At 39.9% G+C, this 25,839-nt stretch overlaps 3 protein-coding genes and 1 pseudogene across 6 annotated transcripts; 2 read left to right on the top strand and 2 right to left on the bottom strand.

The window, feature by feature from the left end:
* The first annotated feature begins 562 nt into the window (after positions 1 to 562).
* Positions 563 to 4,332, top strand: LOC135669169 (phytosulfokine receptor 1-like). The gene has a single exon (XM_065178576.1). The coding sequence runs from the start codon at positions 936 to 938 to the stop codon at positions 4,089 to 4,091; it is 3,156 nt and encodes a 1,051-aa protein (XP_065034648.1). The 5' UTR covers positions 563 to 935; the 3' UTR covers positions 4,092 to 4,332.
* Positions 4,333 to 9,811: 5,479 nt separating this feature from the next.
* LOC135669123 (auxin response factor 12-like) lies at positions 9,812 to 20,897 on the top strand. Of its 4 annotated transcripts, none has more exons than XM_065178574.1 (16): positions 9,812 to 10,175; positions 10,326 to 10,423; positions 10,512 to 10,627; positions 10,713 to 10,811; positions 10,893 to 10,949; positions 11,038 to 11,193; positions 11,293 to 11,377; positions 13,416 to 13,506; positions 13,628 to 13,792; positions 13,884 to 14,006; positions 14,361 to 14,436; positions 15,586 to 15,733; positions 16,114 to 17,078; positions 17,217 to 17,407; positions 19,648 to 19,764; positions 20,620 to 20,897. In XM_065178574.1, the coding sequence occupies exons 2-15, from the start codon at positions 10,381 to 10,383 to the stop codon at positions 19,736 to 19,738; spliced, it is 2,406 nt and encodes an 801-aa protein (XP_065034646.1). In that variant the 5' UTR covers positions 9,812 to 10,175; positions 10,326 to 10,380; the 3' UTR covers positions 19,739 to 19,764; positions 20,620 to 20,897. The 4 variants fall into 4 exon arrangements, with proteins under 4 accessions (XP_065034646.1, XP_065034644.1, XP_065034645.1 ...); XM_065178572.1 differs by having other exon boundaries at positions 9,858 to 10,196; XM_065178573.1 differs by having other exon boundaries at positions 10,094 to 10,233; positions 20,620 to 20,829.
* A 333-nt stretch (positions 20,898 to 21,230) lies between these two features.
* On the bottom strand, positions 21,231 to 22,812 carry LOC135672205 (uncharacterized; annotated as a pseudogene).
* A 94-nt stretch (positions 22,813 to 22,906) lies between these two features.
* On the bottom strand, positions 22,907 to 25,583 carry LOC135672631 (uncharacterized). Its single transcript, XM_065181131.1, has 7 exons — positions 25,106 to 25,583; positions 24,232 to 24,868; positions 24,017 to 24,136; positions 23,807 to 23,872; positions 23,660 to 23,725; positions 23,375 to 23,413; positions 22,907 to 23,293 (listed from the first exon to the last, which is right to left on the bottom strand). Exons 1-7 carry the CDS (start codon positions 25,441 to 25,443, stop codon positions 23,123 to 23,125), a joined length of 1,437 nt encoding a protein of 478 aa, XP_065037203.1. The 5' UTR covers positions 25,444 to 25,583; the 3' UTR covers positions 22,907 to 23,122.
* Between the last annotated feature and the right edge of the window lie 256 nt (positions 25,584 to 25,839).

Raw genomic sequence — 25,839 nt, 5'->3', positions numbered from 1 at the left:
AGACCGGATCCAAATATAGATTTCATGAACTTATCAGAATTCAACTTTTCATACATATAATTTTCATTTTATTTAGAAAATTAATTAATGTATGTAATTATTTGTATTTTTATAAATTATAGGATAAGACAAATATGTCGTCGTATAAATTAATATAAATTATAAATAAGATGGGATTTTTGAATGATGGAATGATAATACTAATAATAATAAGTGCCTCGGATTCTCCGCAAATGCAGTTGTAGTGCAGAAATAGACAGGTGGTAAAATGTGATTTCTGGGGCAACTCGTTGACCGTTGACTCTTCTTCCCGGCAGCGTAACGAGCCGGCAACTTCCGCTTACTTCCGATCGCCGTCCCTGCCCGATACCGCCAAATGCCCACCTCCATTACAAGGCAGCTTCTTCTCCTTCCTCTCTGACCACCCATTTCAATTAATTTATAAAAATTAGATAACTATGAAAGATATTCTCATTGCAAACCATTACTTGGATTGTAAAGGTTCCAGAAAGCGGAAGGCGACATATGATATTAAAGGAAGACCAAAATGAGGCGATGCAGGGGTTGAAAGTGAAGGATGAGGAAGTCAAAGCCAAACTGAGTTCTCTCTCTCCTGCTCGTCTCTTTTCTCTTCTCTAGCCATTTATACCCGCAAATCGAGATGAACTAAGATGGATGTGTAGCTTGGTGGATGTGAATCGGCTGCTTCGAGTCCTGCCATTGCTTCTCAAGCATGAAGGTGCCTCCTTTCTTGGTTAACTGAGGACAAAACCTATTGATGCTTCTGTTGCCCCTGCAATAGGATTCTTGGCTTTTCTGGATTGCACTGTTCTTGGGACAACCGAAAGTTTTCACTTTCTGTAGCTGTAGCTTCCAAGGAAGAGCCGCTTTTAACACTGTCGACAACTCGAGTCCGGCTCTAGTCATCATATGTTATGGGGAAGATAGGGGATGTTTCTGTCAATATTTTGATGAAAAGATTAAGCTTTGCGTGCTTGCTCCTCTTTATCCGACCTCTTCGCTCCAATTCCCAGAACCAGAGCTGCATCTCTGGTGATTTAAATGCCCTGCAAGGCTTCTTGAGAGGACTGGATTCAGGTATACCAGGTTGGAGCATGAATGCCTCTGCTTCCGGTTGCTGCAGCTGGGATGGCGTTTCCTGCGACGACTCGGTAGGCTCAGGACGAAGGGTGATCGGGCTGGATCTCCAAAATAAGAGCTTGAAGGGATCCTTAGCTGATTCTTTGGCAGATTTGGAATACCTATCATGGCTTAACCTTTCTTCTAATTCTCTTCAAGGCACAGTTCCATCAGGGTTATTTCGTCTTCGCCAATTGAAGCGCCTCGATCTCAGCATGAATAGACTCTTCGGACCAATTCCGATGGATTCGTACCTTCCGTCACTTGAGGTTCTCAATGTTTCTCATAATGCTTTCACAGGCAGCCATCCGATTCTTGCCGGGTCGACGAAGTTGGTGGTGTTTGATATCAGCTCCAATAAGTTTTCTGGTGGCGTCGACACATCCGTATGTAATTTTTCATCTGGAATTCAAGTCCTTCGGTTATTGGCGAACTCGTTCTCTGGTGACCTTCCTGTTGGATTCGGTAGCTGTGCTTCCCTCGAAGAGCTCTCTGTTGATTCCAATGATATCTCCGGGAATCTGCCGAATGATTTGTTCGCGCTGTCATCTCTGAGGATACTATACCTTCAGGAGAATCAGCTGTCTGGCTGGCTGAGCTCAAGAATAGGTAATCTCTCTAACCTTGAGCAACTGGATCTTTCATTTAATTCTTTCTCAGGCGACATTCCAAATAGCTTCAGCAGCTTAAGAAATCTCAAGTATTTGTCCCTTCAATCCAATAGTTTCAGTGGCCAGATGCCTTACTCCTTGTCAAACTTACCGCCACTTAGAGTGCTCAACCTGAAGAACAATTCGCTTAGTGGCGGAATCACTTTGAATTGCACGGTGATGAATCATCTTAGCTCGCTTGATCTTAGCTCAAATGATTTCAGCGGCCCCATTCCTTATAATCTTTCTCAGTGTGTGGAATTAAAGACCTTGAATCTTGCTCGGAACAACCTGAGTGGTGAAGTTCCGATCAGCTTCAAGAAACTGGCTTCATTAACTTACCTCTCACTTTCCAGTAATAGCTTATCCAACATATCGTCCGCATTGATAATCCTACAGGATGTCCAAAGCCTCACCGGTTTGGCACTCACAAGGAACTTCCTTGGTAGCGAGAGAATTCCAATGGATGGAATTCAGGGATTTCAAAACATACAGCTTCTCGCTATTGCAAGCTGTGGCCTTTTCGGATCCATTCCACCATGGTTGTCAAATTTTACCAAATTAAATGTACTGGATTTGTCATGGAATCATTTGGAAGGGACCATCCCTTCATGGATAGGGTATCTTGATCATCTTTTCTACTTGGACCTATCGAACAATTCGCTCAGTGGGGAGATTCCAACAAGTTTGGCACAGATGAAAAGCCTAATCTCTGGCAGCACCTCACAGCTTGGACCTCGAACAGATGACTTCCCTTTCTACGTTAAAAGGAACATTAGTAACAAGGCACTGCAATACAATCAAGTCAGCAGCTTCCCGCCATCCTTAATTCTGTGCCAGAACATGCTTGTTGGACCAATCTTACCAGGGTTTGGGAGCCTTACGAGGCTTCTTGCGCTGGATCTAAGCAGAAATAGATTAGCAGGGCCTATTCCAGATGAGATATCAGACATATCTGACTTAGAGTTTTTGGATTTGTCACACAACAATCTTACCGGAAGCATTCCTTCCTCGCTGTCTAAGCTCAATTTTCTATCGAGTTTCAGTGTAGCCTACAATAATCTGTCCGGGCCTATTCCAATTGGCGCCCAGTTCTCAACCTTTTCTAGTTCTGATTTTGAAGGGAATCCAGGTCTCTGTGGTTTTCACTTGAATCCATGTAATTCTGGAACGCCTGAAGTTCTTCAACAGACCAGTCACAGAAGGCAAAATTATAAAGGTGTGATCATAGGACTGGCAGCTGGAATCGGACTCGGAGCATGTTTCCTTATGGCCTTTATCTACCTTCTTTTGTCAAAGGCTCATCCTATCCGACAGGACGACGATTCAAGGGTTGTGGCAGATTCAGGTGGCAATTTGGAGGAGGCAGAGTCTAGATTGGTGTTTCAGTTTCAGAACATGAACAACTGTGACTTAAGCATCGGTGATATTTTGAGATCCACCGACCACTTTGACCAATCTAACATCATTGGTTGTGGAGGCTTTGGCCTAGTTTATAAAGCGACTCTACCAGACGGGAGAAAGGTAGCTATCAAGAGGCTTTCCGGTGAATATTTTCAGATGGAGAGGGAATTCCAAGCTGAGATAGAAACACTTTCTCAAGCTCAACATAAAAATCTTGTTTTGCTTCAAGGATACTGCAAGATTGGCACCGACAGACTTTTGATCTATTCGTATATGCAAAATGGAAGCTTAGACTATTGGCTCCATGAGAAACCTGATGGTGGATCTATGCTGCACTGGGAGAAAAGACTTGGGATAGCTAAAGGAGCAGCAAGGGGATTAGCGTACTTGCACCAATCATGTGACCCCCACATACTGCACCGTGACATTAAGTCCAGTAACATCCTACTCGACGAGAACTTTGAAGCTCATTTGGCCGATTTTGGACTCGCAAGGCTTATTTTGCCGTATGATACTCACATCACGACGGACTTAGTTGGGACATTAGGCTATATTCCTCCTGAATATGGCCAATCCTCGGTTGCTACTTTTAAGGGTGATGTATATAGCTTTGGAGTTGTTCTACTGGAGCTACTTACCGGTAAGAGGCCAGTGGACATGTGCAAACCGAGGGGAGGGAGAGAATTGGTATCATGGGTCCTTCAGATGAAGAAGGAGAAGAGGGCAGCAGAGGTGTTTGACCCACACATATACGATGAACCACTAGAGTTCCAACTGATGGCCATGCTTGAGATCGCTTGTTTTTGCATAAGTGACTCCCCGAAACTGAGACCACTGACCGAACAAATAGTCGTATGGCTTGATGACATTGGCACATATGACCATATGCCAAGATGAAGCAGGCCACCTCGGAGCTGTGCAGTGATTTCTTCTCTCTTTGAGATCAGGAATAGCTGATTCTTTGTACACAGTGATCGATAGTATATAACTCAATTTCACATGCCTTTTTCTCTTCCTAGGAAAATTCGACCCATACACACGATAAAAAAGGTGAGATCATGAAAGGACACAAGATACAGATGTAAAGCTGTAAGTTATGGTTTTTGATATGAGCATCTGAAACTAAATCCTAGTGGCATGTACATCATGTAACCTTTCAATTTTTTCAGAGGCCGATTATATAATGCGGAAGAACATTGGAATAAGATCAACCAATTTAAGTTTCTGATGTTTAGTTCTCCACTTCAATCATGAAATGTAGACAAGTTCTTCAAATGTCACACTCACCCTTCGATAGTACATGTTCTATGAGCTAAAAGCTGGATGCAGGAAACCAGCTTCAGTGTCTGTTTCTTGTCACAACAATGTTCAGTGATCCTAGCATCTTTACAGTCTCATCGTCAAACCATTACTTCAGCAAAGGAAGCTTCGCATTCTTTGTATGTGACGAACACATCCCCTGCATCACAAAGGAATCATGGTTGGATAGATGATTTGTTTTATAGCATGCACGATCATCAAATATCATTCTTTGCTTAACATTTTAAAAAGTCCAACATCTTTTTACCACAATCGTGCGAGTAGTGATTCCATCTGACAAGTTTTTGAAGACCAAATTATTGACAGCAATGAACAGCACTGAACTGGAAGCCAAGACCTCTGTGAAAATGAACAGTCTCCATTGGGCTTTTGACAAGGGCCTCTGTAAAATCCTTCATGTTGCATTGCTGATATAAGCTCGGCTCCATTACCATGCTAATGAACAGAGTGCATTAGATAAAATATATAAAATTTGTTTATTGTGACTGTGAGGACTGAGTAACTTGATTCTAACCGATGGATGATGGATATTGGAGCAGTAGATATGGCAGATCTTTGTACCACACCATGAAAAGGTCACATCAGGGGTGTTCACTGTGCACCAGAAAGAAAGTCTTAAATGGTGTGCTTCATATCCATGATGTTTCTCTTGCAGCTTATATCACTATCGTTCTTCCTGTTGCCCTTTGGACACCAATATAACCTTTTGAGAGACATGGTCTGCTGATCCGTGGCTGTATTAATCCAGCTCCTGTTTGACAATGCAAGCAAGTACTGCTTATGTGACTTCTCTTTTCCATCCGGAGCAGTAGACATGCAATCTGACATAGTTTTGGTGATAATGATATATCTCTTTTTCACTGCCCATACTGTTTACACAATAATTTAGACTTGGTCAGACTCTCTACTCATGGTTTCTTAAGTCAAACATGGTGTTCTTTGACCGGTTTAACGATGTCCAAGCACTGAAATGGCCAAGGAGTGAATGGGATCATAGTGGTGGGAATCCAATGCACGATTATGCCAAGGCTTCATCATCTTTTTCCTGCCATGGTGGGAGTGCAGGGCTTGAACAAGGATCATTTCCCCATTGCCCGAGCGTCCATCTTAAAGTTCACATGGGTCCCTCAAGATCTTCCCATGGGTTGAGCATCGATCTTAAAGTTCACATGGGTCCCCCCTCAGAGGTAACTCGATGTACTCGGGTCCTTTTTTACGATGGACCAGTAGGCCTTTTACAGCAGTTTGGCTTCACTCACCCTTCACCCAATGCAACTCACATTGTCTTGTTGCTTCACGCCTGTCCTACGAGGTCCTCTCAGCCTTGTGTCTCTCCCCACCTCCACCATATCTTCTTGTCCCACTTCTCTACCAGGGAGGGTCCCATGCAGCTTTAATGGCATGGGCAGAGACGCAGTTTCAGCTGGACATGCAAGTGTTGAGAAGATAGAGAACCTAAGAAGATTTGTGGCTCCTTGATGCACATTAGTAGAACAGTCAGTCTCTCATGGGTGAATGCTTTTACTGAGGTGAAGAAAGCCATGAATAGCCGCCTCCTTTTTCTTCTGGTCTCTCTCGGAACCCTGGCATCCACAGTAGAGGTAGGTGCATGCAGTGGGCATGAATGAAAGTCTCATTTAGTTTTTGCAAGCCATTCTTCCCACAAGAAATGAGTGCAGAGGAAGACTGATGGATCTATTTAGTGAGACTGTACTTGATGGAATGAATGGTGGCCTGTGAGCTTTTCAGATCCCCTGCAGGCAAAAGATGATGTCTTCGACACAGCTCTGCCACCAAAACATCATGGTGTTTTTGCAAGGTCTGACTCCTGGTGGCTAGCTCACTTTTGTCATCAGGCATACATGTCTTCTTAGAACAGTATCTCATATTAGATCATGAGTTTGAGAACCAGATTTGTGGCACGCCTCTTGTAGGATTAATATTCTACCCTTCACGTTGACTACTATAGATTTTTAGAAGGAAAATTAGTTTCCTTTAGCTTCTTCATGTTTATTATTTTGATCGTACAAGTACTAGGCATTAAATTGTTAGTCCGTGAAAATAATATTCATCGTGAAGGTTCAAAGAGCTTCAAAGTTAATTCTCCTTGATGTTTCGATAAACCAAGTCGAAAGTGTCTTCTGATTGATGTGACATTAAAATGTATTCACATGCTTCTGACACGGATATGACATGAGGAGACATGACATGACAAAATTTCAACTCTCCAAATGTCGTGTTGACAACAAACCATTTTGACGTGGTAGGGGATTTCAAATCTCATTCCAAAGCCTACATAAAAGTTCAAATACAACTCTTTATACATATATTAAAATTATATTATATGAAAATAATAATAATAATATGAGAAATTAAAGGTATAATTTATGATCATAAGACATATTGTTGTCATAATTATATATGACTTGTATATCAAAAAGTAAGCTAATTTTGATGGAGATAGGAATTTTAAATCCGATTTCGAGTTCTAATATGATAATGAATCAATATCATCTAAATGTTTATTTACTATATGGTTATCAACTATTTAATCTCATAATCAAGAAAATTTTAATTTATGATCGATCTCAATGATCCATATCATATCAATCAATGTATTGGATGATGTACTTATTATTATCATCAAAACTAGTAAAAATATCAGTAATATTTACCATGGAATGACTTTGCACTAACTTATAATTTTATTTTTATCATCAAAGTTTTATTTTTATCTTCTATAAGTGTTTAGCGAGTTACTTGCAAAATTATATTTTTACGAGACATCTAAACTTGTCAATCATTTATTCGCTCAACTTTTTCTTATAGATTATACAAGATTGTGTTTAGGTTGATATTTTCCAAGAGATAAGAGCTTCAAGCCTAAGCAATTATAATTAAGTTTATGATATTAGAATAATTTTTTATATATAAAAAATTCGATTGATTGACAATCGGGATTAGACATCTCCAACACAATTTGTACTTCCAACACCATCTTAGCCAATCATATGCGAGTAAAAAGTCCAACTTGTCGACAACTCTCATGCATTCGTGTCTCTTTTGAGGATCATAATATTATATCATAAATTTAATCAAATATCATCATGTATTTTCACAGCCACGTTGGTCTCTCGATTAATTCTGACGTATCATCATATTATACGATCAAGAAAATAGAGTAGTATGAGATCATAATTTCAGATATGATTCTGTTAAAACAATACCACAAGTAGAGTTCACATCAATTCAGATTCAACTTTTCATTCAATAGTTGATAGAGACCAACCTTTGAAGACAAGCCATAAAATGAAGTCTGACCCCATTTGCTGCCAACCAGCTGTCATGTGTTGGCTTCACTTGGCACTGACAAAGTGTTTGACAACAGTTGACATGTATTCAGGTCACATAAAACTATGCACTTGTAAATTATTTATATGTCGATCAATATTTTCGTTGTTGTCCATAAGAAGAGCATTCAAGGTTCGTATAATATCTAATAAATAATCTTTCAAATGTATTTACAGATACATAATATATTTTGAATCATAGAATATAATTATATCTTCAACATCTATGTGTAATTTTGATAAGATAATAAAGAATCATTTAAGATAATACGTATTCATGTCAATAGGCTTATTTTTCTTTCTTCATGCAATTGTTGATAACTTATATAATTCATATAATATTCAAAGATTTAATTATTTGTATCTGATTAAAAACGGATAAGCTGAAAGTAAGTTCTTCAACATCTGATTTGTATGATGTATTTCATTACGGTGAAATATATTTCGATACTAAAATATTGCGAGTAAATATTTTATAGTTCATGATAAAAAACTTGTTATATTGCTCAAAAAACTTGTTATAATAAATAGAAATTTTCGTTTTTATGTTAATTAATATGTTGGAAGATTAAACAGTCAATACTTATCATTGATCATTCAATAAGACAAAGCAAAAAAGAAAAAAAAATCTTTTACAAAATAATAAGCATTTATTTTTATAATAAGTGTACTTAAAATAATTATTTTGATTAAAAAATTTTAAAAAAAAATATGGTGCATTCTTCATGTAAAATTATTTTTATAAAAATAATATATATATATATATATTGATGTTTTGGGATACACATGCACATGCAAATAACGTGCATGGAGACCCAAGAAATTACTGTCGAAAATTATTATTAAGATAAGACGATTTGCGTCATTGTCCGTATCGGTGTCGTCTCCATTTCAGTCACCATTAACTCGGTCTTAGGAATCTAATGGGATTCCATCCAATCAAAAATCAACATGACAGGCATCACAGTACTCGTCGGTTTGCCCCTTCCCCTGCGCCACGGGATCCAATAATTGTAACGTCTACCGTTAGGAATATGGAGTTTCTTATGCTATCGCAAATATCAAATTATAATTCACTAACTATTTAATTTGCTATATATTAATGTTTTCTATATGCTTGAGATCGAAGACAGGTGTTTATGTCGTAGTAGTAGTAGTCATATAAATAAAAATCTCGCGAGGGACTATGAGGAGGAACCATGATGATGAAGGAAGATTTGGATTTGATGCGGCGGCCCCGCTCCGACCGCCCCTGCGGTAATCTCACCCTTTCGTTGGAGCCGCCCGCTTCGTCCCTCGCTTCTCAGGATGTGGGGACGAGGAGCAGTCCAATAATTCGTGCAGGGACGGGGGCCCCACTCGTCGGTCGTAATCCGCATGAGAGACGGCTGCCCTCTTTCGTGATTCGGGAAAAAGTTTTGGGGCATTTCCGCCATAAAAAGATTAGCTGGAGCCCACCTCGAAGGCGAAGACCGTACGGATGCGGCAGTGACCCTTTCCTGCCACGTCGGTCATTGCCCCATCGACGGGCCCTGATCCGTCTGTCTCACCCATGGACGGCGTAGATCTCCTTCCTCTTTGCCACCGGTGGTCCTCTCCCCCCGAGTCGTGAGTTCTTGGTGACGGCAGGTGGACCCCGGTCGGGCCCGACAAACACGTTCCACTTATCATTGGGTAGCTGAAGAGGGTAGATGACGGACGTGTCTTAAAGCTCTCCTTCGGGATAAAATAATTCAGAAAAAAAATAATAGTGGTTTCAAATCGAAAGTTCCACGAGTACTCGTTTCGACGGGTACCCGCTCAGGCGATTTCATGAGGCTCACTTCCTGTCCAGTCGATACACGGGTACAAGTCGAGTCGGATCCCATGGGTAAGTGGATGTTGCCCTTAAAGATTTCGGTTATTTAGAAGCGTTTTCTTTGGGGGAGAATTGTCGGGAAAAAAAAAAAAAGTGTGTACGAGAGCGCGAGCGAGTCTGGTCGCGATTCGCGAGGAGAGATAGCGATGGGAATAAAAGCGAAGATTTTTCTTTCTTTTTTACCCTTTTGCTTTTCTTCTGCGTAAAGTTGGAAGCCCGAAGAGGCAAAAGAGCGAGTACAGAGGTTTTTAATTTGTTGCCGAAGATTTATCTGCCATCGTCTCGTCTCCTCTCCTTCTTTGGGTTTGGCAGATTGCTGGGGAGCTCGGCATGGCGATTTCGAGGGACGAGAGCTCCTCCGAGCTCGGATGAACTCCTGGGTCCAAGAAACCTGGGTTTTTGTCGAATAATTCTTGCGGCGAAGTCTAGCTTCGACGACCGTTGCTTCTTCTGGTGACGTTTCTTTAGTTTACGGTATCGACTTGGCTAGGAGTGTTGATGGCTTGATTAGGTTTTGAAACCCTAGTTCTGTTGTTGGTTCGATCTTAAAGCTGTGGCTTTTTATTGTTCCTTGACATCAAGTAGTGGTTCTTACGATTTTAGGTTGGAGAGGGAACGCATTTGCAGTCGAGGAAATGATCGGATTGGCAGAGATAAGATGAAGCTTTCCACTGTTGGTATCAGCCAGCAAGCACCGGAAGGTGATCTTTTTTATGTTGCCTTCGATCTTGCTTCCATTCTTACCTCTGTTTCTGAAAAATGAAGGTTGTTTTCTCATTGTTGAATTAGAGGAGGAGAAGAGATGTTTGGATTCGGAGCTCTGGCACGCCTGTGCCGGGCCGCTGGTTTGCTTGCCGACGGCCGGTACTCGAGTGGTCTACTTCCCTCAGGGTCACAGTGAGCAGGTGAAAGATTGAACCGTTGATACGTTTCCTTGACAAATGGATGGTTGGTACACTTTCTGTTTAATGATGACGAGTTTTCATCAAGGTCGCTGCATCGACGAACAAGGAAGTGGAGGGCCATATCCCCAATTACCCGAGCTTGCTGCCTCAGTTGCTCTGCCAGCTCCATAACGTGACGCTGCACGTTCGTTCTTGCACTTATTTATTCTGATCTACATATCTATATATTGTCAATTTCAGATTTAAGTGGCTGTACGGATTGCAGGCAGATGTGGAAACAGATGAAGTTTATGCTCAGATGACCCTGCAGCCTCTAAGTCCCGTAAGTTTGATCTGAATTGTAACTGTTTACTAGCAACTATACTGTATTTTCTTATTAGGACCTGTGGAACATGCCATAATATCTGCAGGAAGAGCAGAAAGATGCTTATTTTCCGATGGAGATGGGCATTGCGAGCAAGCAACCAACGAACTATTTCTGCAAGACTCTGACAGCGAGTGATACAAGTACCCATGGAGGTTTTTCTGTACCTCGTCGTGCAGCTGAAAAAGTCTTTCCGCCCCTGGTGCGATGGTCATGAGCAAGTTGTATTAATATCTCTTGGAAATTTATTGGAAACGCCAGGTATAAAAGTTAGTAATGACTTCTGTCTCATTGATTCTAGGATTTCTCTCAGCAGCCTCCAGCACAGGAGCTTATTGCTCGTGACCTTCATGATGTTGAATGGAAGTTTAGGCATATTTTCCGAGGTGATTGAACCTATTTTGATGCTGTATATTCTCTGTAGTTCATGCTTCTGTTGATAGACTTAGTTCTATTGGCATAGACCGAGGGCAATTACAAAAAAATTGAATTGTGCTCAGCCAATATTTTTACTGAATATAACTTAATTATAAATTTATTTTTAAAATTTATACTTGGAACTCAATGTCACAGACAAAAATCCTTAGTTAGCGAGGTACATCTGAATTGGCTTTAGATGACCAAGGTGTTTGCATGTACATATTGGTGCCAAATTACTGGAAACAACTTTAGGCTGACACTAGCTTGCGTAAGCTTAACTATTGTGATTTGCAAATTTCTAATGCTTATATTTTGTGGTGGTTATAAGCTTGAGCCAATTTCTAGAACTTCCCTTGGATTCAGAACATGCCCTCACCTCACTTTATATTTGAAAAAGATACTTTTGAGGCTTTCAAGCTTGTTGATGGACCCTAGAGTTGTACAGAAATTTGATTGTATGGTCAAGAAAACTGAAGTTTGGTTATGTTATAATTGTAATTTAGAAAAAGGCAAGTGTTGTAATATCTAGAATATGACAGCCCGTAGACCATTCCTGTCAGCTCTGTAGTTAGGAAATGACTTTTTTGTTTGAATGATGGAAGTTAAACAAATGGCAAGCAGACTTATTCTCCAAGACAACCCAAAGATCTGAAATGTCAAACAGTAAATAAAAATGATAGATGATGGAAGTTTTTCATTCTTCAAATAGTAAATAATTCTTTATATATCAGACAGATTGGCTATTGCAAATTTTATAAATTAAGACCGAAGAGAGAGAAAAGAGTTTGTCAAAACTATCTTAGATACCTTTTCAATAGCCAAATAAATTTGGTTACAAATGAACTGTTTCAAATGAGTCAGTTCAGAAAAGAGTTCTATGAGGAGTCACTAGCAAAAGGAAGGATACTTTGATGATCTGTCCCCATTAAACATCTATCTAGAATTACTTTACTAACTTTCAAGAAACTGTCAATGCAGTTGCTGATTAAAGAAGGGAGTGTTCACCACATGTTGATAGAATAAACAATTACCTAGTCAAGGATGAGACCTTCCTTTGATTCATGTTTTAGGAGCATCAGTTCGATTGGATCCGAACCTAGGATGCCCTTCCATGGCTTCAGTTGCTCAATATCATTCCTCTGGCCATTGAAACAGAAGTTCCTTAGGTCGACTGCTATTTTATTCGTTGTTTTCTTTTTTGTGTTTAAGTGAAAAGGATCCACTTCATGCTTCTTGAACATGAAAGAAGTCTGATGTTTAGCATCATACATTTTTTTTACTCCTGTTGGCATTATAGTCCCAACTATTCTTCGGCAAGAAAATTATTTGGGGTATGTAATTTTTATGGTCTTGATGGTAACCCAATCAATTTCTCTTAGTTGAGCTATCTGAATGTGCTATTTAGGCGATCACCTCTATTCTTCCTGTCATGATACTACATTCTGGCATTTTACATCAAACAAACAAATGGTGTGTTAATCTTCTATCCACAGCTTGACTCATGCACTTGCTGCTTGTATCTGTGAGCAACCTCATCACCTGCAGCAGACAATCCACAAAATCAAGTTGTAGCCAAGATATCCCATTTTCAATCTCACTGCTGCTTCAGAATGCTTTCTGTAGGCTCTTTTAAAGAGCATGACGTCTCCGAAGTTGAGAAATTGGGCCTTGGGTCACTTCAATCATAGACACATCATTTGGATCCTTTCCTCTCCCGTTTAGATAGTCCCTATAAACTTTCCACTGTAATATTGTGCATCAGAGGGTATTTGCTTTGTCATTTTTTGTCTCTGTGCTATTTTGAGTATATTTCTTTTTAAGAGATGTCTTGCTTTTTATTGGTAGAAGACTTTAACATCATATATTAAGCAAAAATTGTGAGTATTTTGCGTGATTTATTGAAAGCAACTGCAAATGAACAATCTAGTTTCTTTGTTCCTATTTCTTCTTATAACTATTGTAACATCATTAGAATTTTATTGTCAATCATTTTCTTTACCACAGGTCAACCAAAAAGGCATCTCCTCACCACAGGCTGGAGTGTGTTCGTCAGTGCCAAGAGACTTGTTGCTGGGGATTCTGTTCTTTTTATTTGGTTAACTGAATTTCCTTATCCATTTCTTCCATGCTAAATGTGGCACAAGATGGAAAGCCTGTCTCCCTTTCTTTTCAATTTATATGTGTTATGACTTTGATTTTTTTCTTTTTCTTGTTAGGAATGAAAAGAACCAGCTTTTGTTGGGAATAAGGCATGCTAATCGGCCACAAACTTCGACACCATCATCAGTTTTATCAAGTGACAGCATGCACATTGGACTCCTTGCTGCAGCTGCTCATGCTGCTGCTACAAATAGTCGTTTTACTATATTTTATAATCCAAGGTATCTATTACCATCATAGTACATTGTGTTGGTCACTCTCTTTATATTGTAGGAGCTTGTGTTATAGTTTTTATGGATGCAATTTTCACAGGGCCAGTCCATCAGAGTTTGTTATACCTCTTTCTAAGTATATTAAAGCAGTATTCCACGCACGTGTATCAGTTGGGATGAGATTCCGTATGCTTTTTGAGACTGAGGAATCAAGCGTTCGTAGGTAATATAATAAACCAACAGTATTTGCCAAATACTTATTTTTATAGTTCCTCTTATTTGTGGTTATGAATATATGAATTTCAGATTTTTGTACCATAAGAAATGTGATCTTACAGGATTGTATTAAGATGACATTGCTTTTTATAGTTCTTCCCATTTGTGGTTAAACATTGTTTTTTTTATAGTTCCTCTCATTTGTGTTTATAATAAGAGTATATGAATTTTAAATTGTGGTAGGCTAAGAAATGTGATCTTATGGGATTGCATTAAAATGATTGGTTTGTGTTTTATGTGGTAGCCAGTTCATGTCTGAAACATATTTAATATTCCTATTTATGATTTATGTTGTCTGAAGGTATATGGGAACAATCACTGGCATAAGTGACTTGGATCCTGTTCGTTGGCCGAATTCTCATTGGAGAACTGTCCAGGTAAGTATTTGTGTTGTTATTATTTTAATATGTGTGTAAATGTCTATGACTTGAGCTGTAATTTGCCTCAATCCTATGACCTCCAAATCAATCATGAAGGCTCCAAATCAGAAATCATACCATTGGATATGATAGATTAATACATTTATCAAAATTCATGTGATTTTGATAAATTTAGATATTCACCAAACTAACAAAAAAATGCATGGCGTAAATTGCATTTATGCAAAAACATGTGATATAAGCCTATTTTATTAATCATCCAAATGATTGATCATGATCTATTTATTGTTAGATAAATGCACACAATTCAAAATACTATTGAATATTGATCCTATCATAATATATTGTAGGTGATTAAAACTGCTTATTTCTTGGTCCATGATGATGTGCATTTCTAAATATTTTTCAAAGTTTAGTCTAAATATCTTAATTCATGTTCAATGGAGTCAACCTTCAATTTGGAGCTCTCATGATCCTCCATGATTGATTCTAAGGTGTTAAAACTGAGCCTTAATCCATCCGCTATGATGATAGCTCAACTCTGTACTTGTTTCTGTTTATATATAGATGCAGACCTATGTACCAAGTTCATGTTGTTGTGCAAGGGTTATTAGTCAAGCTTTTGTTTTATTCCTTTCAACTTCTAAATGAAGATATTGATATCTTAGTCCTACTTTGCAATAGCACTGCAAGATTGCTGTGAGGTAGTGAAGTCAAGTAACCGATGTATGGCTGTGGTTCTGTTAGAACATTTAGAAGCTTAAGTTGATCGGTAACACTCTTATTTTACTCACCGTGCCACTTCTTTTTTATCCGAAAGGCTGTCCTAAAGGAGTCTCATGATGGTAGAATAGAGTATGTTTTAGAACTTAGAAGATAGGCACCTAATAGCTTATCATCCTGCCATTCTTGGATTTTAGCATGATACCTAGTAGGTTGGAAGTTGTAGCCACTGCTATCATTTTTTTGGTTGCTCTGGACTTTGCTGCTTTAAATTTTATATCTGAATGGTATTCAGAGGTTCACTAAGTCTTTATTACTTTTCCTTGCCGAGAATTAAGGTCTTAGTATTCAAGTTGCTCCACCCTTCCAAAAAAAAAAGTATTTGTTTGAACTAATATGGGATTTTAGTAATTGCATTTGCAGGTTGGTTGGGATGAATCCACAGCAGGTGAAAGACAGCGCAGAGTATCACTGTGGGAAATTGAACCTTTAACTACCTTTCCCATGTACCCTTCATTGTTCCCTATTGGCCTTAGACGTTCTTGGCATCCTGGAGCTTCCTTTCCTCATGGTATGTTCTAATGCATTCTTTCTTATTTGATCCTTTATTGCTTTGGTTGGCCTTGTCATGCTTTGTTAAAGAGGAACAACAAAATGGAGATGGTTTTATGTTATTATTTTATTTCTTGGTGTATGATTGTGTGACTCATAAAAACAATTGCTTTGTATCTTGAAAAATTATGGAGCCATACTATGATGCAGTATCCTGTAGCTACTGTTAATAGCTACGGGTACTGTTTCTAGAGGCAAATATGTAATATTTTGAGGATACATCATTCTACATACTCTGTGTGGTGATAACTATGGTTGAATTCTTCTTGAAGATGTCAGAAAATACAAATATTTTATATTGCTTCTGACATTCTAATTTATCTACACTTTCATTTTCAGACAATAGAGAAGAGTTTAATACTTTTATGTGGCCGAGGGGGGTTCCTGTTGATCAAGGCATGTACTCATTGAACCTCCCATCACTTGGTACGGGTCCTTGGATCCAGCAGAGGCATGAAACATTGCTGTTGGGAAGTGAGTTTGATCAGTACCAAGCCATGTGTCCTCTAGCTTTTCAGGACATACGATGTGGGGATATTCTGAAGCAGCAATTTCTACAAAATCAACAACCAATTCAATTTCTCCAACAATCCTGCACATCCAGTTCACTATTCAAGCCTCAAGACAATCAACAGCAGATTGTTAATCCCCAACCACAATGCTTAACAGAAAACCATAGACATCCGGTCCCATACCAGCAGTTGCAGCCACCGCATACTGAACAACAAAAGCAGCTGCCTCAAGAAGCAAATGTTTATACACAGGCATTTACAATGCATAACAATCATGTGCAGCGGCAATCTGCTTTGCCCTCTCCATTATTTGAAAACTCAACCATTCCTGATTCTAGTTTAAATTTCTCCTCAGTTCCCACACCAATTTCTGACCAGGATATCTTAGGATCTGCTTACCGTGAAGGAAATGTCAGTGGTTCCAACTATTCACGACTCAATCAATCCATGATAAGCCATCCTGGTCAGAAATCATGGGAACTAAATTTTACGAAGTCGCAAATGATCTCTTTTGATGGTGCAGCTCTCCTTTCATCATTTCCTGCTAAGAACAGTACTGTAGGAAATGATAATTTCACAGATACCCAGACTTGCACCCTTTTTGGTTTTAGCAAAGATTCCTCCTCTCTGCTAAATAGTGCATTATCAAATTCAGGAACTGTGAATGATGTGTCAACAATGCCATACACTAGTTCGTGTTTCCAGAATTCTTTTTATGGGTATTTAGATGACTCGCCTAGCTTACTACAAGGTGCAGGAGAGACTGATCTGCAATCCCAAACCTTTGTGAAGGTAAGAGCAAAGTTTTTAGCTGCATCAAATGCCCACTACTTCAGATTGCCCTTTCCAAAGCACCATATGCACTCAGCTGTACATAAGGTGAATATTCTTTTTTTCTGTTAACCGAAGATACTCTGTTTTCTCTTATAGGTTTATAAGTCAGGATCGGTTGGGAGGTCTCTAGATATCTCCCGGTTCAGCAACTACGAGGAACTACGCGAGGAGCTGGGTCAGATGTTTGGTATTGAGGGTCTATTGGAGGATCCTCTTAGATCAGGCTGGCAGCTTGTATTTGTCGACAGGGAGAACGATGTGCTTCTCCTTGGAGACGACCCATGGGAGTAAGAAATTACTTGAAACATTTAAATATTGTTTAGTTACAAAGTACCACACTGGTAGATGCATATGCAATTACTTGTCAATCTACCCTATGTTTTCATGTTTCAATATTTAGAATAAACTAAATTGTGTGTATCAGCCTTCTGTATTTTTTTTCGAGGTCGAACACCAAGGTGTTTTGGTGAAAGAATGAAATGTGCCTCCTTTGATGGTCTTGCTAGGAATCAGCAAGATACTAATGAAGACGAAATTAGGGAGCATCAGTTATGTCTCATTTTGTCAAGGATATGATCAAGAAACATCTGTCCAAAATTAATAATACAAAAAGATGCAAATATTCTTAGGAGTATAGGACAACTTCCCAACCAATAGTTTTTTGTTGGAGCTCCATGTCAATGTTAGGGAATGGAGAGTTCATGTTATATGACCTCTTTCTTTTTTTATCTCTTTACTAAATCAATTTTGGTTTTACATTTGTTTGAATTAGATGTTTAGCTAATTCGATTCTTCTTCATGTTTGAAGATTGTATTGCTTTGCATTATCATTAGTCACCTCTTTTATTTATTTTCTCCTGATCCAGATTTCTCGATTAAAAAATAATCCAGGAATTATTTTCTATTTGCTGAACCTATAGGCATTTTTGTTTATGCTTTTGCATATGAAAGTTAAGACAATTTATTCATCTCTCTAGTTCGGATGTGCCCAGGAAATAGAATACTCCTCAGGTTCAACTGGAACCAAGAACAAAGAGGCATGCACTCATTTCCTCAGGTTTAACAAGCAAGACATTTAAGGTCGAAAACTGGAAGTTAAATTCCTGATTTGAACATTCTAGTTGTCATGGTAAATGAAATGCAGAAAGAAATAGAAAGTGATTACTCCCTTAGAACTAGTTCAGTATGACCTGTACTCAAGTTCATCTCTTCTGCCTGTGTCTACTTGGCAATTTTGCCACCTTGCATGTGAAAAAATATTGGCCAGCTTTTCTCATTCTTGTCATTTAAGTCTATTTTTGGGAAGGGAAGGAGAGGGTCTTAAAAAGGTTCATCAACTGAGGGCCATTAAGATGTGTCACTTGTTTTGAGATTAGAAAGAACTTCATTCTATAATATTTTTGTTAAGAATTTTTTTATCTATTAGAAGTCATTTTCCTTCAGATGTTCGAAAATAAGTCAGCCAATTAAGGGATTGAGTTATACAGTAGCTGATTTAATCTTTCTAGTGACATGGTGTGTATCCTGTCCGTGCTTTCTGTTGCTGATGCAATTTGGCCATGTATTTTGCCTTGACACGACCATATAACATAGGCTGACATGCAGATCACTGAGCCATGCGGTGGTATGAGCAAATTCAAAAATTCTTTTCTAGTTCTTATTTTGGAGTTCATATTACCTTTTAGGGTGCCCGTTGTCCACAGTAAATTTACATAGAAGATCATACGTTTGTTTTTCTTGTTTGTGTTATTTTGTACACCTGTAGTTTATTGTAGCATGTGGCAACATTATTTGTTGCCTTGTTTAATAGTTATGATTTCACTCCCATAGATCAACAAGATAAAGTTCAATAAGATCGGCAGCCATTTATCAATTGGATTTGGAAAGGGGCACTTATCCAATGTACAATGTGCTGTGTCTGCCAGGTAGTTGTAAGTCATGGTAGCTAAACATAAAATCGAGCACTTGCAGGTCTAGTATCACTAAGGTAGGACAATACCACCAGTATAATGTAAGGTTCAGGTTAACATCAAACCTTCATGCAACTGTCAAATGCCTCCTCTACAATAAAATCCATGCAAGTACTCACAGAATAAACTTTCTCTGAGTCAGAACTGAAAATACTAAGCTTGGTGTTCTGTCATTCCAGTCAGAATTTGTCTGCATAACTTATCACTATCCAGTAAATATGCTTCCTGCCAATGTCAATACATTGATGTTTGCCAGAAATGTAAATGCTCGTGCTTTATGGATTCTATAGAAGCAATAAACATATGATATCAAAATTGAACATAAAAATGAAATATCTGTACATCCCATCATGATGTTTCTTTGCATAACCCACTAAAATCAGTTACCTGTTTAAGCACAGTTCTCAGTCCAAACTTTGTATCTTAGTGAATGGCAGATAATCTGTCAGGATTTGAGTATGTTAAAATGGAGTTTAAGGCCATTGCTGTCTATGTAATTGCACAGGTTGGAATTTAAGTTTTTATTGTTTAACTGGACATTTGACATTACAATGCAGGTCCTTTGTGAATAATGTTTGGTATATCAAAATACTTTCACCTGAGGATGTGCTGAAAATGGGAAAACAGGGAGTTGACTCTTTCTGTTAGTCCTCACTGAAGTTCAAGGAACAAGGGTATGTTCTATAGATAAGTGTTGTTGCATGTTATAGTGGACATTTGTAAAAACTACTGTTTCTGCTTTGAATCTTCTTATTCCGTGTCGTTGTTAGTGGTATTACCTACAAAGAAAAACTTGATAGGTATGCTCCAATTGTTCCTATAATCGTAAACTTAGATAAAGTTTTTGGATAGGGAAAACTGTGATATTTATAAGTTGGATGATGGATTGCGTTGGAATTTATGCCATGGCAGGATTGTTGTTAGTTACTCGGGTTTTTACCTTTTGGGTCATGTGGTTCAGAAATCTTTTTAGTCAGCGTTGCTGGGCAATGGATCTATTGAGTTGTTTTACTCTGCTGATGTTGTCAAATTATGTCTCAACATCCTTCCACTAATTATTGCCATTATTTGTCCTTTTTTCTTAAACTTGCTGTAATTGACTTAGAATTTGACAATCATTGTATACCATATTATATTGTGTAAAAGTGATATGCCAGCACACACCAAGTACTTCCATGTTGTGCTGATTTTAAAAGGAGTCTGCGAGGCTGGTACCAAAAAAATTAATATCTTGATTTAGTTTCAACAATTGGATCTTTTGATAGTTAATAATGAAAAACAATAAAATGGTTGGTTAAGGTTGCGCTTGCTCATAAACTTGGTATAACTGAGCCAGCAGTGGGGTTTGCTGATTGGATTAAAAATCATATGAAGAAAGACTTCAGAAAACTTATCGTTGTTTGGCAGTTGGTCGGATTGTGTTGACACACTGCAATGCTAGTAAAATAGGAACCACCAGAGGACATTGGTGTTATGTAGTGTTTGCATAGTAGTTCAGCAAGATCTGATCTTATTTTCTGGCTTTGCAGGTCACACTCCTATGCAGCCCTCAAGTGGCACTCTCAGCGACTGACTCCCATGATTTTGTTGTTCTGGTTATTCTGTATGATGTGCAAGATCTATGAATTGTACCTCGGAATAACTGGGTCTCTTCTACATGTTCGAAACTGGATGAATAAACTAAACATTTACTGTGACTGTAATCCTAATTACTAGGACTTATCGATATGGTTGAACAAGTATCGTCGTCTTGGTTTGTTTCCTTGTATAACTACTACTTGTTTTGAGTAGCAACCTTTGGCCTGCAGTTCCAACTTGTCTTGATGTTTCTTTTCTAAATGTTATAGTTTTCATAATGACAGTGGTATTAGGAAGACTACTTGGATGGTGATGAAGCTGGGAACACTCAAAATGCAAGGTACAGTGATTCTCGATGATCCATGTCCGATAGCATCTTGATGGAGCTCAGCACCAAATTGATGACAGGTTTTCTTTTTGTTTTATTAGTATTTCATATTGCTTAATGGATGACAAGGCCTGAGAGCTGTCGTATATATGCCAGACTGAATGAGAAACCTTTTAGCGCCCAGCTATCTCATCCATCCGTTTCTTTTACCCAACCTTAGCTCCATTGCAGATGCTACTAGATATGAAAGCACCCGTCAGCGGCGTTTTGGAAGCCAGCTAGGCCCTGAGAAGAGTGAGAGCCTGCAAAACCATGACCCACCTCGTCTCTTATGCGCAGCCGACGAGTCGCCCAGCAGACTGCAACTAGAGCACCGGAGGAGAAAGGGGTGACTATAAGCTCGTCCGTGATGAGGTGCGTGAGGTTTGGAAAAGCTTCCACCTGGTTCTGCTGCGAACGTGCCTTGTTTAGGATTCACTACATCCATGGCAATGGTCGTTCGAGTGCAGTGCTGGCTGTTGCACATGTAAATACTACAACGCTTCCTCGGTTACTCGTCCGACTTGACTGTCACAGCTGAAATGCTTTGCAAGTTTAGGGTTCGGAAGCCTCTCTTCGCATGTCTGGGATTACACGGAACGTCTAACGTAGGTACTCGACACTCACGTACAAGTTATCGAGACAACCGACGTGACTTTGACCGCCCAAGTGCTTCGTTTAGGAGCCTACCAGAAATGTAAGGGAGATGAAGAGCAAATCAACGAAATCTCGTTTCGCTCCAGCATACACCACCTCGTTCTTACTGCGACGGCCTTTATGTCAACCTCCCTCTTGATCTCGTATGGTCTTTTAATCGAAGCATGGGGATCATGACTCCCGTTCTCGGTTGGTTTCACGTCGTACGGCAAAAGATCTCGGCCCAGAGGCCTCAGCTACATTATTTTACAACAGCATATCTGTGAGTGGAGTCCCGGAGATCAATGATCGCCTCAGAAGCTGCAGAACCTGCAGCAGCACAGAACAGGGTAAACCTTGCAATCATTAGATTGGAGAAAGAAGTTAGTGGTTGCTTAAATACATCGGTACGACCAATCTTCGCCAGCTTCCGTTCCAGGTTGCTCCATTCGCTGATGCAAAGATCGTGGAGCAATCAGGAGAAGTCGTCCACAGGGGCTATTGCCAAATCTTCCCCTACAACGAATCTGGTGCCTCTGACGAACACACCCTGTTCACGAGATCTAACTGAAAGCAGCATATCTTGCAAAAAGTAGTACTTCCTTTTGCTGTCCAACCGGAGTTGCTCGGTCATGTCTTTACCGCACCGGCATTTGGAGTTGGGGTAATAGTTTGACAGACAGTGAGAATAGAGGCGGCAGTCCTTGTGATGAACAGGCGTAGTGAACTTCATCTGTGTCGTCAATGCTGACCTTCAGGCTCTTGCATTCCTCGGAAAAAGCAGCATCGGCCTGCTCGCCTCTTCCTTCGGGTACTGCTTGTTGAGCCACTTGCCCTCCCGTAGAGCTTATCCATGCAACCCAGGGAAGGTTGCTGGTCTGTTGTTAGGCTAACGATAGTTCCATTTGGCAGTGTGAGGAAGCTGAGGAGGACGTCCACGAAATCCTTATCTGATTCAACGAACGTAACACGTTTTTTTGGCTTTGTCGACGAAGAGCTTCCAGGTAAAGGGATTGACGTCCGCCATGATATATTCTCGTCGTCGCAGGCCTCCTATTATACCGTCACCTTATTGCACCCACAACTCCAAGAGACACATCACATAGTTTGCCGCATTATGAAGAAGTTGAAGCAAATCCATTGAAAGCTTAAATGCGCAGAAATCTAAGGATTTATTGGTTAAGACCACTTGCATTAGTGTGAGAGACATTTGATATCCAGTCAAAAGAATTACATTTGAGAAATTTGTGGCATCTATTGATACAAAGCTCCATCAAAGCACTCATAAAGATCCCAGTGAAGTTTTCTGAAAGTTGCTGCAGCAATAAATCTCAACTGAAATTAGGTTGATAGGCTTTTAGTATGATTGCATCGCATCACACAAGAACATTTATGAAGGTACATATTTCCTTCATTATCAACCTAATCAGTGTTCAACTTGAAAGAATCAGTCATCGGAATAGAGAGCTTCGAAAAGCATGCATCCAGTATTCGGGTCCGCGACTTTGTTGGTGGACTTGCGGAACGCAAGAAACAGGAACCAAGCAGAGCCCATTACTCCTCAGATCAGCCTCTGCCTCTGCTTTCTCCTTCTTGCTCATCTCTCCCCAGGAACTGTGATCCTGAAACAGAGGAACAGGCTTCTCACAGTGTCTAAAAGTCCTTTCATTCTGCAATAACATTCAACTGGTTTTTTGTAGTACCTTGATTTTACTTGACTTCATGTACAAGTTACTGAGCAACTGCATGGAGGCACAAGAGCTGTTCAGTTCATGGATTCAAGACTGCTATAGCATGCACATGTATATGACTGGTAGATTTCAGCAGAATAATTCAGTAGTTCTCAGGTCTTTCCACTTTTATTTCATTGACGATTCTAGGAACCGTGCAACAGTCATTTATCGAATAATTATGGCTATTCTGGAACATTAATGCAGTGACCATTTACTTTACAGAAGATGGGAACATCGGGAAGTTTGCAGAGTTACCTGTACTTGCTCTTGCAAGACCTTGATACAGTTAATCGTTTCAAATAGCACCGATGCAGTGTCGGTCTGCAATTGAACAAGAGAATACATGGGAATAAGGTCAGGTTTTGTAGTCTGGATATGAACATGTATTGCCGGAGTAGTAACCTTTCCAAAAGGCGACACAAGTTGCTGCAGTGAAGTGATTTTATCTGTCATCTTGACCTTGGGTGCCTGCAATTGGTTGTGCAGAGCATCATATTAGCACATTCCGAGAATTACTTGCTTTCATCGATTTCTTTGCCATCCTAATTACTCAGTTAGATGAACAACTAAACGTCAGAAGAAGATGGACAGAATTTTCTCTTCTTGCCGTACCTGAAGAGACGAAACTGTGGAGTTCTCATGCTTGGACTTCTTTAATTGTGTCTGTGAATTCTCATCAGATCTCTTCTTTTTTCCTTCAGTTGTCCCAGTACTTTTCCCATGTTCTCTACTCTGTAAGTAAAACAAGGACTTTACCTTTTAGCAGAAGGGAAATAATAGGAGTTGATCACACAAAAACAATCAGGAGAGAAGTGTAGCATGCTTACAGATGAACCATCATGTCCTTGTATCCTGCCATAAGATGAATCCGAACCTCTCAAGTAGGACCGTGAGGGTCGTAATTCCGTTGATGGCCTGTTTACGCAATCACCAAAAGAGATAAGGTCCGACAAACTGCTTACACCAAACTGGTATCCAAAGCCATTATTACTGGGTGGAGGTGGAAAAGCTGTGGGAGCTTCCATGTCTCGATGCTCGCTCTCTCCTTCAATATTACGGCCGTAGGGCGGTTTATAACTTGTACTTCTTTCTCTTACCGATTTATTACCGGGATATGATGGGGATGTAGGAAGTTCATGCTTGATAGGAGTGATCCTCGAAGTAGAATACTGGACCATAAAAGGTGTCATGGGAGAACTCCATGGTGATGGTGCGATATTTTGATCGAGCTGAGGGGTTCTTTCATCTTGGTTTGTGCTTCCGTTGTAGCTGCTCAAGTGTTTCTCGAATGTGTTCAGTGAGAGAGGATTTGGGAAGTCGAAACTAGTGTCCAACTTCTTCGGGTAATCACAAGCAGGGTTGGACATCTGATTCCTCCTCGATGGACCCTTAGAGGTCAGCGTTTGGAGGAAGTTGTCTCCGTCGCCGTGGTGGTTGTGCATGTCTCCGCCGCTCCCAACATTTCTGCGGCATCCAGATTCCATTCTTAGCTCTTAATTTCTCGTCATAAGAAGAATGTTTTGCATATGATGTAAAGAACAAAGATCAATAAGCAAGCTAGTCATCATTTGGAGTATCTCTTAAAGAACAGGGTCCCTGTCACAAGAATCTTAGTCTTTTCGCACCATAACATCATCTAAAGAGTTTGATTCTTCCCCACTAGGATCAATCATGGCCATGGGTTCTAGCCATAATACTTACAACAGGACTTGGTTCCATAGCTGGTTCTCCACTCGCTCTCCTGAGAGATAGGTGTTGGTGAATGAGCTGCTGTTGGAGATGCAGAGGCCCTCATCGCATGATGATGAAATGGAGCGGTGGCTCGACTGAGGCCACTGGTTGATGGCGCTCCAAGTGGAGGGGAAGTCGTCATGGATCTCCCACCGGCTGTTGGCTGAAACCGACGATCTAGCCACCGAGGTTTCCGAGGCTTCTTGTGCCATGGAAGGAGCGCATGTAGACACCGAGATACGGCCTTCCGTCGGCTTTATGGTCGGAAGAAGATGGTTGCTTGTAAAGGAGATTATAGCTATTGGCATGACATCAGTCTGCAGCCATTTATGAGCCTGAATTATGAGCAAAAGCTATGTAGGAAAGTGGAGGCAAACAAGTATGCCTATCCTCGTCTTCTTTCCACTGAGGTTGTGTAATTGGAGGTGGTGGCTCCCTCTAATCTCTCATGAGGGATAAAGGAAGCAGTCCTTCGTCCAGCTGATCATTCTCTCATGTGGATTTTAAGACTTCAATTGAGCTAATCACATCTTGGTTGTACCATCGTTAAGGCTTGGATCTTCCTAGTACCCTGAACTCGAAAAGATGGCTTTCTATGTTGATGGATTTTAGCACGTATGAGAGCTTCTGATCTTTTACTGCTGACAGCGAAAGACTTTGTTCTTCACCGAGTGGAAGGATGATCCTAAGTCGTAGTCCTTTGA

Source organism: Musa acuminata, chromosome BXJ1-4, assembly GCF_036884655.1.
Source record: "Musa acuminata AAA Group cultivar baxijiao chromosome BXJ1-4, Cavendish_Baxijiao_AAA, whole genome shotgun sequence".
Lineage (NCBI taxonomy): Eukaryota > Viridiplantae > Streptophyta > Magnoliopsida > Zingiberales > Musaceae > Musa > Musa acuminata.
Note: the sequence above shows the minus strand (reverse complement) of the source record. Positions and strands in the feature narration are given on the sequence as shown.

Bases quoted from the DNA above. Each gene is read 5' to 3' on its own strand.
- LOC135669123 (XM_065178574.1), top strand. From the start codon at position 10,381: ATGAAGCTTTCCACTGTTGGTATCAGCCAGCAAGCACCGGAAG. The intron at 10,628-10,712 runs GTGAAAGATTGA...GTTTTCATCAAG, and splicing joins CTCAGGGTCACAGTGAGCAG to GTCGCTGCATCGACGAACAA. The intron at 10,812-10,892 runs GTTCGTTCTTGC...TACGGATTGCAG, and splicing joins TCCATAACGTGACGCTGCAC to GCAGATGTGGAAACAGATGA.
- LOC135672631 (XM_065181131.1), bottom strand. From the start codon at position 25,443: ATGCCAATAGCTATAATCTCCTTTACAAGCAACCATCTTCTTCCGACC. The intron at 23,726-23,806 runs GTTACTACTCCG...GTTCAATTGCAG, and splicing joins TTGTGTCGCCTTTTGGAAAG to ACCGACACTGCATCGGTGCT. The intron at 23,414-23,659 runs GTAACTCTGCAA...GCCTCCATGCAG, and splicing joins TCTTGCAAGAGCAAGTACAG to TTGCTCAGTAACTTGTACAT.
- LOC135669169 (XM_065178576.1), top strand. From the start codon at position 936: ATGGGGAAGATAGGGGATGTTTCTGTCAATATTTTGATGAAAAGATTA.